Source organism: Lupinus angustifolius, chromosome LG12, assembly GCF_001865875.1.
Source record: "Lupinus angustifolius cultivar Tanjil chromosome LG12, LupAngTanjil_v1.0, whole genome shotgun sequence".
In the NCBI taxonomy this organism is placed as follows: Eukaryota; Viridiplantae; Streptophyta; class Magnoliopsida; order Fabales; family Fabaceae; genus Lupinus; species Lupinus angustifolius.
In genome coordinates, this window is record NC_032020.1 from 16,826,094 (window position 1) to 16,843,996 (window position 17,903).

A 17,903-nucleotide genomic window follows, 5' to 3' on the forward strand; every position below is an offset into this window, starting at 1 on the left:
TGGTTCCTATTTCCCTCCATGCCCCAACAAGGGTACAAATTGAAAAAGATTTCCTTGTAGTTTTGTAGCTTGGATCAAATGAAATTTTTGCTTGGCCATAACAAGGAACATTAAATTGTCGTTATGAAATGGTTTTATTGCAGAGATTGACATATGCTAGGGGAGAGTTGGATCGTGGAGTTCCATATCTAACTTTTCTAAACTAATTGCTGATTTTCACCAACTTGCTTTTACGTTCACACTTTGTTTTGTTTAGAGGAAGAGGGAAATAAAAATAGAACCGGAAAAAAAAAGAATAACCTTTTTATTTGGTGGGTTAATGTGCAGAGAGACGTTGGTTGTAATCCTCTCTGTTTTTGCGTCTACTATACCCAGGGTGTGTACAAAGGAGGCTCTGTCGAGCCATGATTGTGAATTTGTGGGCAAATTCACCCATATGGTACACATTGACTGAAAAATTATGGTCTTGGCCTATGTTTTAGGAAAATTACAAAATTAGTGTAACTTTCTTGGAATCGACAATAGAAATGCTGATTTCAGATTTTTTTTGTCTAACTCCCCCAAAATCAGCAATATGAGAGTTTTATTTAAGTGTATTTTTTCCCTTCACCCTGAATTGGAAACGGAGGGAGTTTTTTTTTTTGTTCTCTCTCCCTGGCAATGGGGGAGAGTTTTTGATTTTTTTTTAATTTTTCCCTCTCCCCCTAAATCGGCAATGGGGTAGTTATATTATTAGTTCTAGGGTTTAGTTTTTCAAATACTAACCGTAACAACACAAAACATAATAATTTTTGTCAACTCAACCATAACAACAGAACACAGTAATGAAATATTTTTTACAACACTAATATTATATAAAAAACAAAATCTGACACTATTAAAATTTTAATTGTTTAAACAATTGAAATTTTAATTTTCTAGAATGACATTGCAATTTAAACAATTAAATTTTAATAGTGTCAAATTTTGTTTTTTGTATAATACTAGTGTTGCAAAAAATATTTCAATATTGTGTTCTGTTGTTAGGTTAGGGTTGACAAAAATTATTATGTTGTGTATTATTAAGGTTAGTGTTTGAAAAACTAAACTCTAAAACTAATAATATAACTCCTCATGACCGATTTAAGGGAGAGGGAAAAATTAAAAAACTCCCCCATTGGAGGGGGAGAGAGAACAAAAAACAAAAACTCCTCCATTGCTGAGTTAGGGGAGGAGGAAAAAAAATTAAAAAATATATAAATCTCCCCCGTTGACGATTTGGGAAAGAGAGGGAAAAATACACTTAAATAAAACTCTCCCCCGCTGATTTTGGGGGAGTCAGATAAAAAAAACTGAAATCGACATTTCCATTGCCGATTCCAGGAAAGTTACATTAGTTTTGTAATTTTCCTAAAAGGTACACCAAAACCATAATTTTTCAGTCAAGATGCATTATATGAGTGTATACACCTAATTTGTAATCCTCACATCTACTTTGTATAAGCTAGCTATAATGGACAGACCCAACATAGTTTGTTGTCACTTGTCACGATGTTGCCACTTTGGTTGTCACTTTTTATTTTCTAATTAAGGACTAATTGCGTCATTTTCTTGAAACCGAATTGTTTTGTTTGCTATATTATTTTAAAGTTTAATATTTATACACTTTTTATGTAAATGTTTTATATTGTGAGTATATGATAATACACATGAAAGATAAAATAAAAAAACTCTTATAGTAGGCGTATATAGACTATCTTCTCATTAATTTATTCAACAAGCTAAGTTAAGTAGGCATATAACACATTGGCCAGAACCACAATATATGAAGTTTATTTTCATACAAGAAGCAAGTTATAGCTATAATATCTCACCTGCACTAACTGTAATTCACCTAATAGACCCTAATTCAATACCCATGAAACAAAATGAGCTATTATTCTAATTTACATATACTTCCAAAGATATAAGTACAACGTAATCATCAACTGGTAAAGCAAGCACACAGATAACTATAACTCACACTAATATCATCACTAATTAAACAATGTAATGAGTAAAAACACAATATTACCCTTCAATTGTTGAAATAAGTACGAGGTGAAAAGAGGCGACGAGGTGAGAACATTCCAAAATAGCGTGGTGAAGCAAGACCATCAATAGTTCTATACTCAGGCATGATGAAAGCTTCACGTTCTTGATCTCTTTCACGGCCTCCATTTTTACTACCTTGTCCATTAAAAGTCCCATATTTCACCAACTTCCCCACCCATGACTTCTTCTTTGTCGGGCTCTCATGCCCAGCGTTCATCTTCTGACACAGGTACTCCTTCACCGCATGCAATCCCTGCTCCACCACTAGAGGCGGTGGCGAAGCCAAGGGGTTCCCTTCCACGCTTAACTTACGAAGTTTCTTAAGGCACCCAATGGAGTCAGGTAAGGACTTAATCTTATTGTAACTTATGTCTAGTTCAACTAAAGATAAGAGGAGACCTATGGAGTAGGGTAGAGAATCAAGGTATTGGAAGTTTTGGCTAACGTTTAAGATTTCGAGGTTGATGAGATTTTCGAGATCTTGGGGAAGAGAACTTAGGCAATTGAGACGAGCGTCTAAGACCCTCAGAGTGGTTAAGTGAGAGGTGGAGCGAGGAAGGAAGAGTAGCTTGTTGGAGTTTACTGATAACTTCTTCAGGTTTATGAGCTCAAACCCTATTGTGTCTGGAAGCTGGCTTAATTTGTTGAAGTTTGCATTCAGTTCTTCTAAGGCTCTGTTCATTGGTCAAAGTTCATACAACATATTCATGTTAGTTACATTAAACTAGCAATCAATATAAAAAAGTACCATCTTTGCTCAAGCTAAAGAAACTTGAATCACTCGATACAAAAACTATTATTTCTTAACTAGTTTAGCTTATAACAAAATATGTGCAAAAGTATGGGTTGATTTCTTTTAATTTATAACATATTATAATCTGACGATTTAAAATTAAGATATAAGAACACGGGTCTATATCAAACATACAAACGTGAATACATTATGCTCTTGAATTAGAGAGTTCTTTGTAAAAAACATGTTTTGACTATTGCTCGTGATACGGCCGAAGTTTCTTTGGTAATTGCCGTAGAGTCTAGTCCTCGCTCTTGGTTTGTATCCAATGTGAATTGCTATAATGTTTTCAACCAAATTATCAAAATACTAATTGACTTTGTTCTCACCTTTTTTTATATTCCCCCACCTTCTATTTTTTAACATAGAAGCCAAATGCAGCTATAATGACACTCGAAGAAAATAAGGGAATTTTTTAATAAAAAAATTATTAGCACTATGGCACTATGTGCCATACATAGCAGCCTATGATATTTGTGGGCGGCGAGCACGACTTGTTTCATTTAATTATTCATTATTATTTTCAAAATATAAATTCTATGTAAAAGGCTCTAAAAGAATTATAAAAATATATTCCTTTTTATAATTAAGTTAAACTATCTGAAGTGTCTATAAAATAAATCTCAAATTAATTACGAAACTGAGAATTATACTACTTTTATCTAGAAATTAAGTTACATATTTAGTATTGAAAAAGTAATTCAGTTTCAATCTGATAAAAATAAGTAATTCAAATTCAATGAATAATTTATAAGCTTTGAAAAGAAATTATATCATATTTCATAAAATATTATGCTATTTTGTGCTAGGCAGGGATAGGTATATAGTTGACACCATTTCCCCTATCACTTGTGGCATTAAGCTTTAAAATGTAATCAAAGATGAGATCTGATGATTCACGCGCGTATCTTGATGCTTCAGGTGTCAATACAATAATAGACAAAGAAATATACAAAAAGCATAGCATACTCAAGTGTTTGAAACTGTTTCGTGCACTTTGTTTTGTCTGACTAACGACGTAAGCTGTTTTAATTTTTTCGAACCTAATAAGCTGTTTATGAGTAGAAATGGTATTACTTGTACCAGAACAAAAAGTAGGGGGTGATGAACAAGGATGCAATTTCTATCAAAATAATCTTTTTTGTTTGTTGTTTTCCTCTTTCTCCACATATTTCATATTTGTATGATGTTATACAGCACGAGATAACCTTGTCCTTTTCTTAAATCCTTGCTCCATGGTGAAAATGGAGTTCAATTTCAAGTTCTTAATTTTAAATACAACAACGGTGAAGTAAATTATTATTAATAAGGGAACATAGAAAGAGGGGTAAAAAGTGAACCTGCAATTCTCAATTGTTTTTGGAAGGTATTCGATGAGGTTGCCTGAGACATTCAAAACCTTAAGCTTAGAGAGACAGCCAATAGAATTTGGTAGAGACCTAAGCTGGTTGGAGTGTACGTCCAAAACCATCAAGTTCAGCAGTCTTGCCGTTAAGGACTCCGGAATATTCTGTTACAATATTAATCAAATATAATTAAAACTAAATCTATTTATTTCTTGAAGCTTGGAGACATTTTTTAAGTGGTTTAATTACCGACACCATATTTTTACAACAAATGCAGATTATATAAGTTATGAATTTGGATAGATGTAACAAGAGTTGAGAGCAAAGACATAATATTCAATATTAATAGCTAACTATAGCTAAGTGTATTCCTTCACATACCATAACATGTTCTTGTCTTTTGTACTAAACTTATAATTATAGTACATCCGTATTTGCTGACCAAAAATAAGTATATATGTTCGTATCTTTAGTTTTGCTTGAGTATAAATCAGATATTTATTAAGGATCGTACTACGTCACCCAAGGATGAGCATATATATTACATGAGAACTTGGACACATTAAGAAAGTAACTAATTTTATTTGGGAAGTAGCTCGGGCTCAACAATATGAAACCTACACATTTGTTTGTACCTGGATTTAAGAAACATATATACGCAACATCAATACTAAAATAATTACAAAGAAAAACGTATGGTAATAGTAAGTACTTAAATACAACCAGAAGATATTATATTATAGTATACATTAAAATAACATTTGATAAGTGTGTGAAAAGGGAAATATAAGTGCAGAAGAAAACCAAAGTTCGTTTTGAGTTTTGACCTTTTCATGGTGGGTTATCAATATTCAATATTTCTAGATAGTGCATATCTGGTGCTATTTAATACGTAATTTCTTATTCAACTTATGTAAGATACTTTAAATATATTTTCAACATGTATAATGATGGTGTCTAAATTGAACCTAGCCAGTGGATTGAGGTTTGATTGTTGGGGCACAATAATCATGCCTAACCAATATTATTTACAAAATTACAATATATAAACATATTATCAGAAAATTATTAATTACTAATATTTAGATGTACACATATTGGCAGGAAGGTGATTCTAACTAGACCAAAAACAATCCCATGTATATTATATTATGTGCTCCAAATGTTCATTATTTTTTAAGCCTCCAATCCCTTAATCCCTTTCCCCATTGAGAGAGAGAGAGCATCCATTTTCAGACTCTGAAACTATAGTTACACCCAGAATATATATACATATATGTTGTTGTAAACTTGAAGAAAATACCATTGATATCAAAATTCTAGGATATGAGAATGGCATGTTGTAAACTTGAAAACATTATATAATATAAATGGATTATCCGTCGTAGTTTACTCATTTTGCATAAAATTTGTGCTTATAAAAAAAAGGATATACATATATATATATATGTACATACCTGAAGATTGTTATTAGAGAGATCCAACTTGCAAATGGTAGCTAAATTGAGAGAAGGGCTAGGAAGAGACTCCAAAGACATACCACTAAGGTCCAATATTTCAAGCTTCTTTTCCTCTATGGTTTTCGATGTTCTCTCAGTATTCTTCCTCATATCCATTTTCAGCATCGGCTGCTGAATCCGTTGTTGTTCGTACATCATCTTTCTAAATTATAGTACTTTATATATAATGATCTATATATATATATATATATATCACAACTATTGTCCTTTTTCTTTTTCTTTTAATATCTCCTATTTTCCACCATTTTACGTGACCAAGAGATATTTTGATGATGTATAGGAGTTGGAAACAAAATTAAAATGTTGAAAAAAAGAGGGAAAAAAGGGATATTGATGAAGAAGGGAAGGGTGTGAGTAATTGTGAATGTGAAAAGAAAGGAAGGGAAAGAAAGGGTGAGAAAGTTTGAATGGAGAAAAGAGAAAGAGAGTTGTTGTTGTTTAAATGGGAAAAGAGAAGAAGGAGAGGACGTACGGATAAGAAGGAAGAAAGATGGGAGAGTGATGTAAGACCACTGCTTGGTGACGTATGTTTCAAGTACATCAACCGTATACTTAGTAGTATTGGGTTGCGTGGCCACGTTCCCCACTTTGATAAAGTCAATCCTTATAAATACATATAAAATATTTATTATTCATTATTTAAAAATATATAAATGATAGATAATATATTGATTGCATATAAATATTTATATTAATATATATATATGATAAGAAAAAACATTATGCTGCAATAAGAGCTATTTACATTTTTGTTGTATCATTTATTATATTCTTTTAATTATAATTAATTTTTCAATATAAATAATACAAATGAATGGTTGTTAATGTACTAATTATATAAATTTTATATTATCAAATGATATAAATATTACACTTCTATGATAATTTAAAGAGTGTCGTACAATCTTCAATCAATATTAATTATTTGTTTACGGTAGTTTTCGTGAGTTGAATTTCTAGGCTGACGAACCACAATTTGTTTTCAAGCATTTTGATTTTTTTATCATATGAACTTCTAGTATCCAAGGTGGGTCATAAGCTATGTGTTACGTACCAATTTCATAACAGGGAATATAACTTTTATATTTTCGGTACATATATAAATACTAAAATCTTAGAAATTTATTTCATTTGTATTATAACTTTTGTTGTGTAGAGTTAATATACATATATTAAAAATAATATTTTAACTATTTCTTTGTCTCCATATTTCCATGTGACTCAACCTAAAGCCATGTTCACCAATAGTAAAGGGTGTCTTCATGGTGTTGGTTATGCACTAAAACAACATTGGGTGATGTTAGCTTTAAACTTCATATCCACATTAAAATAACCATGATTGCAAATAAAAATGAGATAAACTATGGAACTTAACAATAAAAGTTAGTAAAAAGACTTAAATACAGAATATACATTATTATTAAAAAAATAAAATGTAGGTTATCACACTGTAATATTCCATGAAAGAAAAATAAGGATAGCAGGTTGAATTCAGAGACAAAAACTTTCCTACCGTATTATATTACGGTACCCGCGAATATGCCTTCTCAATGTCAATGTCAAGTTGTTCAAATGTTGGACCAAGTTGGAAATAAAAATCTATTTCTATTTTACATCATTCTCTATCTTTAATAATACCTACACACAATAAAATTTGCTAATCCATTTCTACTTGATATTAAATAAATGTTTCTTTCAAAAAAAATAAACATTTCCTAAACAAGTGTTCAAATTTTAAAAGAGAAACAAAATATAAATTATATATATAATAACTATATTTAAATCATTATATTGATAGTATAAAAATCCTAATGTTTATACTTTTATAGTCTCATTGGTCCATGGAAAGGTACTTGTAGCTTACAAATATGCTGATAATACTACCTTATCATTTATGATATACCAGCGACACATTTATTCATGGGCATAAAATTTGTAGATTAAAATAAGAGAAAGAGATGTATAATTGACATTGTAAGATATTGTTATATTATTATTTATGATATATGATGTACTAACTTTATATAAATTTTTACATTAGATATTATAATATTTGTTGAATAAATACTCATAGGAACCTGATGTGAGTAACTTCTTATTCAAGGAGATTAATTTTAGACTTTAATAAATACTTTTATGACTTCCTTGCAGTACTCCTTTGCTGATAAAAAATATATCCAGTACCTTCACATACCCTTAAAAAATTAAGAAATTGAACTATATAACATGATAATCTACTATTAGATGATGACTTTACGTATTTTTATGTTGTTTTGTCTTTAAGTGTACTAAGTTGTGAATAAATGCATTCAATTCTCCCCTTTAATAAGTTTTATGTTAGTTTCAACTAGTTGAGTCTTTGCTAATTTTGTTTTGTAGGTTTGACAAAATAGTGGAATATTTATCCAAGATTATCATTTAATTATTAATAATAATTAAACATAGACAATAAATAATATTATGACAACATATAAAAGTCATATATTGTCAATTTATATATCTTTTCATGTTGGCAGAATGTTGTTTGAGACAATGGATACATATAGGATTATCATATATGATTGGGGTAGCTATAATTCCCGAAGATTTTACTTGTCTGATGCACCTTGATCGAAAAATTACAGTCTTGGTGTATCTTTTAGAAATATTATGAAATTGGCGTAACTTTTTAATAATCGACATCACAGTTGTCGATTCCCCTTTTTTTTCTTCCCCCAAAATCATCAACATGGGGAGAGTTTCTATATTTTAATTTTTTTCTCTCTCTCCCTAAATCGGCAATGGGAGGGAGTTTTGTATTTTTTTCATTCCTCCCCCCTAAATCGGCAGTTGGGAGAGTTTTGTATTTTGATTCATTCCTCCCCTAAATCGGCAATAGGGAAGTTTTTTGTTCTTATTTTTTTTTCTTCTTCTCCCTTTAAATCGGCAATGAGGGGGAGTTTTGAGTTTTTTTTTTATATTTTTTATTTCGTGAGCCATAATCTTATATATATCCCCAAACTACATTATCTTTCCACAAAAATTTATGTCCATTATGTAATAGAGTAAACTTTGTTTGAACTTTCTTTGAGTAGATTTTCTTTGTAGAAGTTAGTATATCATTTAGTTACTATATTTTATTTCATTCTTATAAGTTTATATGTTTTAATCTTATTAATTGTTAAATGAAGATGGTCATTGTGAGAGATATTGTTAGCGATTTTAGCTATGAAGAAGAAATTGAAATGTGTAGTGACGAGGAGGTTCAGTTTGATAATGGTTCATATTGTAGTATGACATATACTACTCCATCATCATTTTTCTTGAACACAAATTATGAAGTTGTCGTGATTTTGGACATACAACTAGTTTAACAGATATTATTGATAATGGTTTATTTATTGGTATGCGATTTGAATCTAAAGAAGCCACAATAAATGCAATTAGAGAATTTCATATCAAAAATCCATTCGACTATGTTGTTGCACAGTCTAGACCGAACATATACATTGTCAAATGTAAACATTTTGGTGCAGGATGTAACTGGCGAATTCGAGCTTTTTATAACGTTAAGCGCGATTATTATGAGATTAGGAAAATTAGTGGAACACACAGTTGTGTATCTATGTTAATTTCCCAAGATCATAGTAAATTAAATTCGTCATTCATTTCAGACCTTATTGTTAATTTGGCAATTCTACAAAGAAAATTTACTCAAAGAAAATTCAAACAAAGTTTACTCTGTTACAGAATGGACATAAATTTTTGTGGAAAGATAATGTAGTTTAAGGGTATATATATGATTACATCTCACGGAATCAAAAATATAAAAATACTGAAAACTCCCCCCTCATTGCCGATTTAGGGGGAGAGGAATAAAACAAAATAAGAACAAAAAACTCTCCCTACTGATTTATGTGTGAGGAATGGAAAAAAAAATACAAAACTCCCCCTATTGCCGATTTATGAGGGAGGAATAAAAAAAATAATACAAAACTCCCTCCATTGCCGATTTAAGGGGGAGAAATGAAAAAAAATACAAAACTCCCCCAATGCCGATTTAGGGGGGAGAGAGAGAAAAAAATTAAAATATAGAAACTCCCCCATCCATGTTGACTATTTTGGGGGGAAGAAAACTAAAGAAGGGGGAATCAAGAACTGTGATGCCGATTATTAAAAAGTTACACCAATTTCATAATATTTTTAAAATGTACACCAAGACCATAATTTTTCAGTTAAGGTACACCTTTTAGAAATATATATACATGTATGATTCAACGAATAAAATATTAGTTATTATCTAGGGAATATACTGATTACTTTAAACATGATAATATGCTGTGATTTTGAATATCTATACAACACACAAGATCCTTGTAAACCGATCCTAGCACAAGCATGAAGAGGGTAGTTTGGCATGATATCTATCTCTCCCTTTCAACAAGCATCACAGAAATTTTGAACATACACTAATTTATTTTGTTTCATTGCTTCACAGAGATTATTCGTTATCAGGGTAGATTTTTTATTGAAATTCTAGTAATCTTCTGAGGTTTGTGAAAAGGCCATTAAAATGTCAAATAATCCACAAATTAGGCATCACTTTCCTTCATCTTATGTTTGACTATAACAATTTAAAAATGGATAATAAAAATAAAAAACAGAGAAGTTAGAATTTGGTACGAGTCATGAAAATAAAGTTTTTTGATGAATCAAGAAGTATATGAAAGAAAACTTAAAGAATGAAAAATGAGAAACAACGAATGATAATATTCTCATTGAATGATTGAATTTTCATTACAAAAATGAATGAATTGAGTGAATAATAGCTTATAATAAAAATAAAATATTTATATATGGAAAACAAATCTTAACTAACTAAAACCACTAAAACTAACTCGAACTATAACTAGCATAATACAATATTAATCAAATATTAAAATATAGTTCAAAATATATTTTAACATGAAAAAACATACATCTAAAACAAACTATGGCTATGGAACTGACACCCTTTACCGTTCGCCTCGGCCAAAGTCGACCTGGAAACCTTAATTTTTCAGAACAAACATCAAATAATCACATCTTTCCTTGTCCTAAAAAAGTAAGAAATAAAATTTTATAAACATTATAATCTACTACTATATGATGACTTTGAGTGAATAATTGTATTCGACCCCCTAATAAGTTTTATGTTACTTTCACGTAGTTGAGTCTTATTTTTTTCATTTTGTTTTGTAGGTTTAATATAAAAGTTTTATATTTATACATTATTGTGATAAATACTTATATATAATTAGTATATTATTTTTCATTCATTTGTATTATATCTTTTTTGGAAAATTAATGATGATTAAACATAGACAATGTGATTTGAGATAATGGACACATATAATTATATATGCTCGGAGTAACAATAATTCCTCCTCTTATAATATATGTATATATCTGAGTTATTATCTAGGGAAAATACTAATTACTTTTATAATATGATAATATGTTGTGATTTTGAATACCTATACAACACGCAAGATCCTAGTAAACCGATCCTAGCAGAAGCATGAAGAAGGTGGCTAGGCATGAATCTATGCGTCCATTTCAACAAACATCACAGAAATTTTGAACACTCATTTATTTTGCTGCATTGCTTCACTGAGATTATTCGTTATCAGGGTAGATTTTTGACTGAAATTAGAATAATCTTATGAGGTTGGTGAGAAGGCGAATAAATGTCAAATTATCCACAAATTAGGCATCATTTTCCTTCACATATACATTGTGCATTAATTACATGCACATTTGTTAAATATTAAACTGTTATATCAGTCTAACATAAGATGACATATAACAATCTTAATAACTTTTCCTAAGCTAAAAGTGTTAAATTAAGTAGTCTTTTGTTTTAATAGAGAGATAATTCACTTATTCCAAAAATAAAAAATTTACTTTACATTCTAACCATAAATTCTAGGGAAATTTTATGGTTTATATATACTCAATAATTCAAATAATTTGGTTTTCTTAAAATTGATGACTAAGATATAAAACTCTTGAAATAGGTAGACTCTCTAATTTTAACATCCTATCAAATTCCCAAATTCCAGAAAAAGCAAGAACTTGTTATAATCTTTTATTATCATTTCTTAAATTTCATCACAAATCAATAATTGATAACTTGTTTATTATACAATGTTATTGTTATCGGATTTTGTTAAAAAATTTGACATTATAAATTCATATGTATTTGTTACCATAACAACTTTAAATTTGAGTTGGTGATTGGTCATTAATATGGTGACATATATGAACTCTTTTCCTCCCAAATGAGTGTTTGTTTCTGATCATAAAAAAATTCTTGGGAATAGCAGTTAACAATAATACACCTCCTAAACATGATTATAATGAATATTCATGGAAGAGTACACCATAGATTCGTCAAAAATATTTATTTTACCAAAAGCAAAGCAAAAATAGTGAATGACTAATTGGATGACATTAACTTTACATTAAAACTTTTTCAAACAAATAAGATCTTCCACAAAAAAGAAAGTTCATTTTTTGGATTTGCAAACTCATTGCTCACAAAATTGAAAAAGAAAGGAGGAATAATATCTCATCGACTCTTGTGAGTCTACAAGAATTATAGGTAGTCATAGCAAACAAGGCAGCTTTAATTCCTCACAAGTGATCATGTTTGGAGTAAAGCCATATATAAAACAAAATAGATGCTATAACATTTATTATACAAAATAAAATGAATTCAAACAATTTGTTTAAAGACTTGTAACTAAATTTTGTAAAGTGATAGTTAAGTTTTTTTGTCGTGCCAAATATATTTTCTCATTTTTTGGTAACGATTAATTATTTTTCGGATTCGTTATTATCTTTTTCAACAAGTATCACTTTTAGTCATCAAACCTTTAATTTTTTTATTATCTGAGATTTAATAAGATCTTATATCATTATATCAATACCTTATTAATGAATAGATAGTTTAGTTGCCATGGAATATAAAAGTAAATTAGTTTTGTAAAAGATGAAACACATAAGGATAAATGGATAATAAAAACAAAAACAGAGAATAAGCAAAAACATTCATCGGAAAACACACCATGGCTATGCAACTGAAACCCTTTACCCTTTACCTCGGACAAAGTCAACCTCGAAACCTTAATTTTCCCAACAAACATAAAATAATCACATGTTGCTCTGTTCGTGATTCAGTATCTAACACCCAGAATCACAAACTAGTTCACCAGTTCAATCCTAAGATTCCTATAGAGGAAGCGGTTACACCACCCACATCATGGTACACAGATCCTTCTTTCTTTCACCTTGAACTCGATCGCGTCTTCTACACAGGATGGCAAGTTGTGGGTCAGTTTATACTGCTTCAAGTTTCCACCTTTTCATTCTTTCTTTTTTTGGGCATTTTTATTTCCTATTCCTGTTGAGAAAGCAGAGGAAAACAAAATAAACTAATAGAGATGTTGAATTTGAATACAACACAACCGTAATTAGCTTCATTGATAGAGATTTTTTTTTTCTTTTTTTACTTATGAGTTATGATGTATGCTGAAATGTTGAATACTGAAATAGCTTTGAAGTAATGAAAGATGATGACTTTATAATATGAATTTAAGTGTATATGGGTGCTTCTGGTTCATTAATTTGATTGGAGGGGGGAATAACATGGGATTTGTATTTTGTGCTTTATGTGAATGCGAACAAAGCTAGGGAGTGACATTGGCTTCTAAACATTGCTAAGTGCTATTCTACATTATCTATATGTGATTTTTCGTCACCCAAGAATTTTCAATTTTCTCTGAATTTTGCTTACCAGGATCCACAGAGCAGATAAAGGATGCCCTTGACTTTTTCACTGGAAGGTCAAGTTTTTCAATAATTAATATTTGATGTCTTCGATAAAAGTAAATCAGGTCTAGTCTAGTCCATTTGATTTTTGGAAATGAGAAAGGATATTTATGAGTTTCTTATTAAGTTGTGCTCTCTATTCATTTTGTTTACCTTCAAGTTTCTGAACACCAGTTGAAGGATTAAATATTGCAGACTAGGAGATGTGGAATTTGTGGTATGCCGAGATGAGAGTGGGAAGGTTCGTGCCTTTCACAATGTCTGCCGTCATCATGCCTCTCTTCTCGCTTCTGGAAGTGGACAGAAATCATGCTTTGTATGTCCTTACCATGTGAGTTCATCTACACTGGTTGATATGCATTAGCATTATTTGGTTCTGTTTTCTATAGACTATAGATACCCTCCTTTTTATATGTTATGATCCTTGTGATGTTGGAGACAAAATCATCGAGGTTTCTATCATGGATTGTTATCAGGACCTCATCATTTCTCATTTTAGGTTAATATTGTTACCTCTCTCTTCTTTTTTCTTTTTTATTATTGGAAAGTTATATAAGAAAAGACAATGGTGTCTGCAGGGGTGGACATATGGTTTAAATGGAGCACTTCTTAAGGCAACTAGGATATCGGGAATGCGGGATTTCAATTTGAAAGTGAGTAGTTCTGTTCCATGATAAGTTACTTTTACAATATATTCCTCACACGGAAAAGGTTGCCTAATTTCTCCGACCATGAAGGGTAGGATTTTGGGCTTATACCAATCAAGGTAGCTACCTGGGGGCCTTTTGTTCTTATCAATCTTGAAAAAGAGAGTCTTTCCCTGAATGAAGTTGATAGTCACAATGTTGCAAGTGAATGGCTTGGTAGCTGTTCAGAAATACTGAGTACCAATGGAGTTGATTCTTCACTAAGTTATGTTTGTCGACGTGAATACACCATTGAATGCAATTGGAAGGTATGACCTCTTGGCTTACCTTCAATTTATTATTTTTCCTAGGAATTTTATTATTACTTTGCTACTTGGATGTCACTTCATTTTCTTTTATGTTGATGACAATTTTAGAAGCATCAATAAGAAGAATAGATCAAATGGAGGTTACTCCAATTTCTAGAGGCAAAGGCCAAAAACCATAGGCAAAATGATTAGGAAAGTTTTAGAGATCAATGCTTATGAAAGAGCCTTATGACGTCAGTTCGATCCATATATGCGATCCCACCTAGTGGGACTAAGGCTTCATCGTTGTTGACAACTTTACCAGGTTTTCCCTCCCTTCTATTGATAAGCCTGTTATTTAATTGGCATCCCCTGCAAGAAATTTAAAAGCACATCTTATAATTGTACACAATGTCATAATGTTATTTTTCATATATGGTTCATGGTATGTTACCTCACCTAGTGAAATTAAGGCTTTGATTGGTGATTATGGTGTCTGTCGTTTTTGCAGGTATTCTGCGATAACTACTTAGATGGTGGCTATCATGTGCCATATGCACATAAAGGCCTAGCATCTGGTCTTAAGCTCGATTCTTATTCTATCTCAGTATGCTTCTTTACTACCCTTTTTCTTTTAAAAAAGAATATCTTCATTTTACATACCACTGTACAACAGGACAAATTGAGTCATGTACCTATGTCACGAGCAACCTTCCAACCTTTCCTGCTCCATCCAAAAAAACATCTCTCTCTTCCCAGTTTATTTTGTGATATCTAATTTTTTTGCTATAATAAGTTAAAATAATAGAGTGATCCTGGAACTGGATTTTCAGATGTTCTTTGTTAGGGGATTGTTTATGTACTAAAGATTGGTATAAATGAGACAGATGTTCGAAAGGGTTAGCATCCAAAGTTGTGAAAGCAACTCCGGGAAGAGCAAAGAAAATTATGACCGACTTGGAAGAAAACCTATATATGCTTTTATTTATCCAAACTTCATGATTAATAGGTGCTTCCTTTGTTATCTTACTGATGCTAAAAATGAATTTCGTATCTTCCATGTGTTCTTTGTGAAAATTAGCATGCTATATCATGACTTGAAGTCTTTTATGGCCTGACAGGTATGGACCTTGGATGGACACCAATCTCGTACTTCCACTAGGACCCAACAAATGTCAAGTAGTATTTGACTACTATCTTGATCACTCTCTAAAGGTATTTGTAGTTAAGTAAGGATATACTAATACTTATAACATGATTCAAGCTAATAATTCTATCCATGATTCAGTATCTCTGCCACTAGAGTTGCCTTCTGCTAAATTGCTAATTCTATAGCTCCTGGGGGATGAACAGTGATGGTTATACAAAGATATGTTGTGGTTTCCTGCATAGGTCTTTTTTCTGGGAAAAAAATTGTTGACATTTTTTTGGCAACAGAAGACAATTTTTTGGGGTGATGCATAATAATTAGATCCTGCTCAATTCAGCATCGAAGTTACTATTTCAATCTATTCTAATGAATTTTATAAAAGGGTGGTCCAATGCACGAGGCTCCCACCAAGTGAGTTGTGGGAGAGTAGATGTATGTAGCCTTACCCTCACAAGCGAAGAACTTGTTTTGCTCATTGTATATTTAGGGATTAAATTTGGAAGAAACTTAGGGAACAAGACATTTAGCACGACTGCTAATTGATGACTAGGTTATCAAATGCTAAGAAATGAAAATTTCTGAGATTTGCTTTCATATTTTGAACGACTCCATCTAGATACAACTTTCTTGCTTTGATGGATTCCGTGTAGAAGATGGTAAAACCATTTGGTCTAGTTAAGCCAAGCAATACTGCATATCAGATTTTTCAGAAATTTATAACCAGGATTGGTATGCCCATTTTAATGTCTCTGTAGTTCCTTAGAGATATGAGCCTCTTTTGCTATCTGAAATAAGTTTAAATTCTATGTATCATCGGTTAGAAAGTAAGTACTTACTAGAACATACTTTCAATTTAAAGAATTAACTGCTCCAGCCTTTTTTTTGTCTAAGCAGGATGACAAAGATTATATTGAGAATAGTTTACAAGATAGTGAAATCGTGCAGGTACAAACATTAATTTCTTAGATTTGACTAGAAATTCCCCTCATGTTGAAATATTCCTAGAGTAAATATTTGTTGTTAATGTGCAGATAGAAGATATTGTGCTATGTGAAGGTGTCCAGAAGGGCCTGCAGTCCCCAGCATATCGTGTGGGGAGATATGCTCCTAGAGTTGAGCAGGCCATGCACCATTTTCATTGTCTGCTTTATGAAAACCTCACAAAATAATTTCCCTTCATTACACTACATATGATAAAGCCTATGATAAATTATATCTGAATTTGAAATGGATGCACCACATGCAAGTGTTCCACATCTTGTCTCATTAGCAATAATAGTTGCATTATGAATATGTTGCTGAACATGTTAGTTTTGAAATACTCAGCATTATTGTGGGTGATTCTCAATAATTTATATCTGCCATTGTAATTACAACATTGGATGTAAGTATGCAATTGTCTCAACCTATGTTGATTCACTAAAATTTATGCTTCCCGTGCAAAGCTTTGTTTTTGTTTATTATTTTCTTGGCACACTTCAAATTCTGGTAATAAGAACTAGGGGAACAAAAATCTTCTCAACCCCTAAAGGTTTTGCAGAACTATCTTCCACTGTAAATCATCATGCTGCTAGGACTATAACACTTAACTACAAATTGGTGGAATCGCTCAAACGTGTCTTCACTACAAAGGCTAATCAACAAAAGCTACTTCGGTAGTTTTTTTATCAAGAAAAAGATCTTCTCATATATTCTATGTTTGCCAAAAATTTGTAGTTGATCACAAAATTATATTAAATACATTTACAATTATACCACATTGGCAAAATAACACAAATACGTAATAATGTGATCCACTTTTATTCAAATCTTACGGTTTATCAATTCCCCTTTTCACCTTTTTTACTTGAAAAATAACAAATTATTGATAAAAAATAAATCGATAATAGTCTTTCAACACGTTTTTATTTTATTTTGATGCCTTTTAATGTAGCTCTTACGTACCACAGTAATATATACCACCCTTGTTTCATGGAATTAATTCAGCTCAACTTCAGTGCATAGAAAACTTGAAGTGAGGTTAAGATTTTAAATTTTCACTCAAATGCATAATTACATGTATACATAACATTGCGTGATAATAATGATAATAACCAATATGTGTGGGCTAGTTTGTTTTCTTCATGATGAGAGCCTTATAAATCATTTTCTTATATCAGCTTTATGGTTTGTTTGGAGAGATAAAAGATATAGGATGAAGATATGTGATGGCAATGGAACAAGGTGATTCAGA

General features: G+C 31.1%; 2 protein-coding genes across 2 annotated transcripts; one reads left to right on the plus strand and one right to left on the minus strand.

Annotated features, from left to right (window-relative positions):
- Positions 1,792-6,142, minus strand: LOC109361490 (plant intracellular Ras-group-related LRR protein 6-like). Its single transcript, XM_019606956.1, has 3 exons — positions 5,670-6,142; positions 4,207-4,376; positions 1,792-2,747 (listed from the first exon to the last, which is right to left on the minus strand). The coding sequence occupies exons 1-3, from the start codon at positions 5,868-5,870 to the stop codon at positions 2,057-2,059; spliced, it is 1,062 nt and encodes a 353-aa protein (XP_019462501.1). The 5' UTR covers positions 5,871-6,142; the 3' UTR covers positions 1,792-2,056.
- LOC109362231 (choline monooxygenase, chloroplastic) lies at positions 12,775-17,113 on the plus strand. The gene is made up of 10 exons (XM_019607880.1): positions 12,775-13,088; positions 13,555-13,600; positions 13,782-13,917; positions 14,165-14,239; positions 14,329-14,541; positions 15,032-15,127; positions 15,408-15,529; positions 15,642-15,735; positions 16,565-16,615; positions 16,702-17,113. Exons 1-10 carry the CDS (start codon positions 12,824-12,826, stop codon positions 16,837-16,839), a joined length of 1,236 nt encoding a protein of 411 aa, XP_019463425.1. The 5' UTR covers positions 12,775-12,823; the 3' UTR covers positions 16,840-17,113.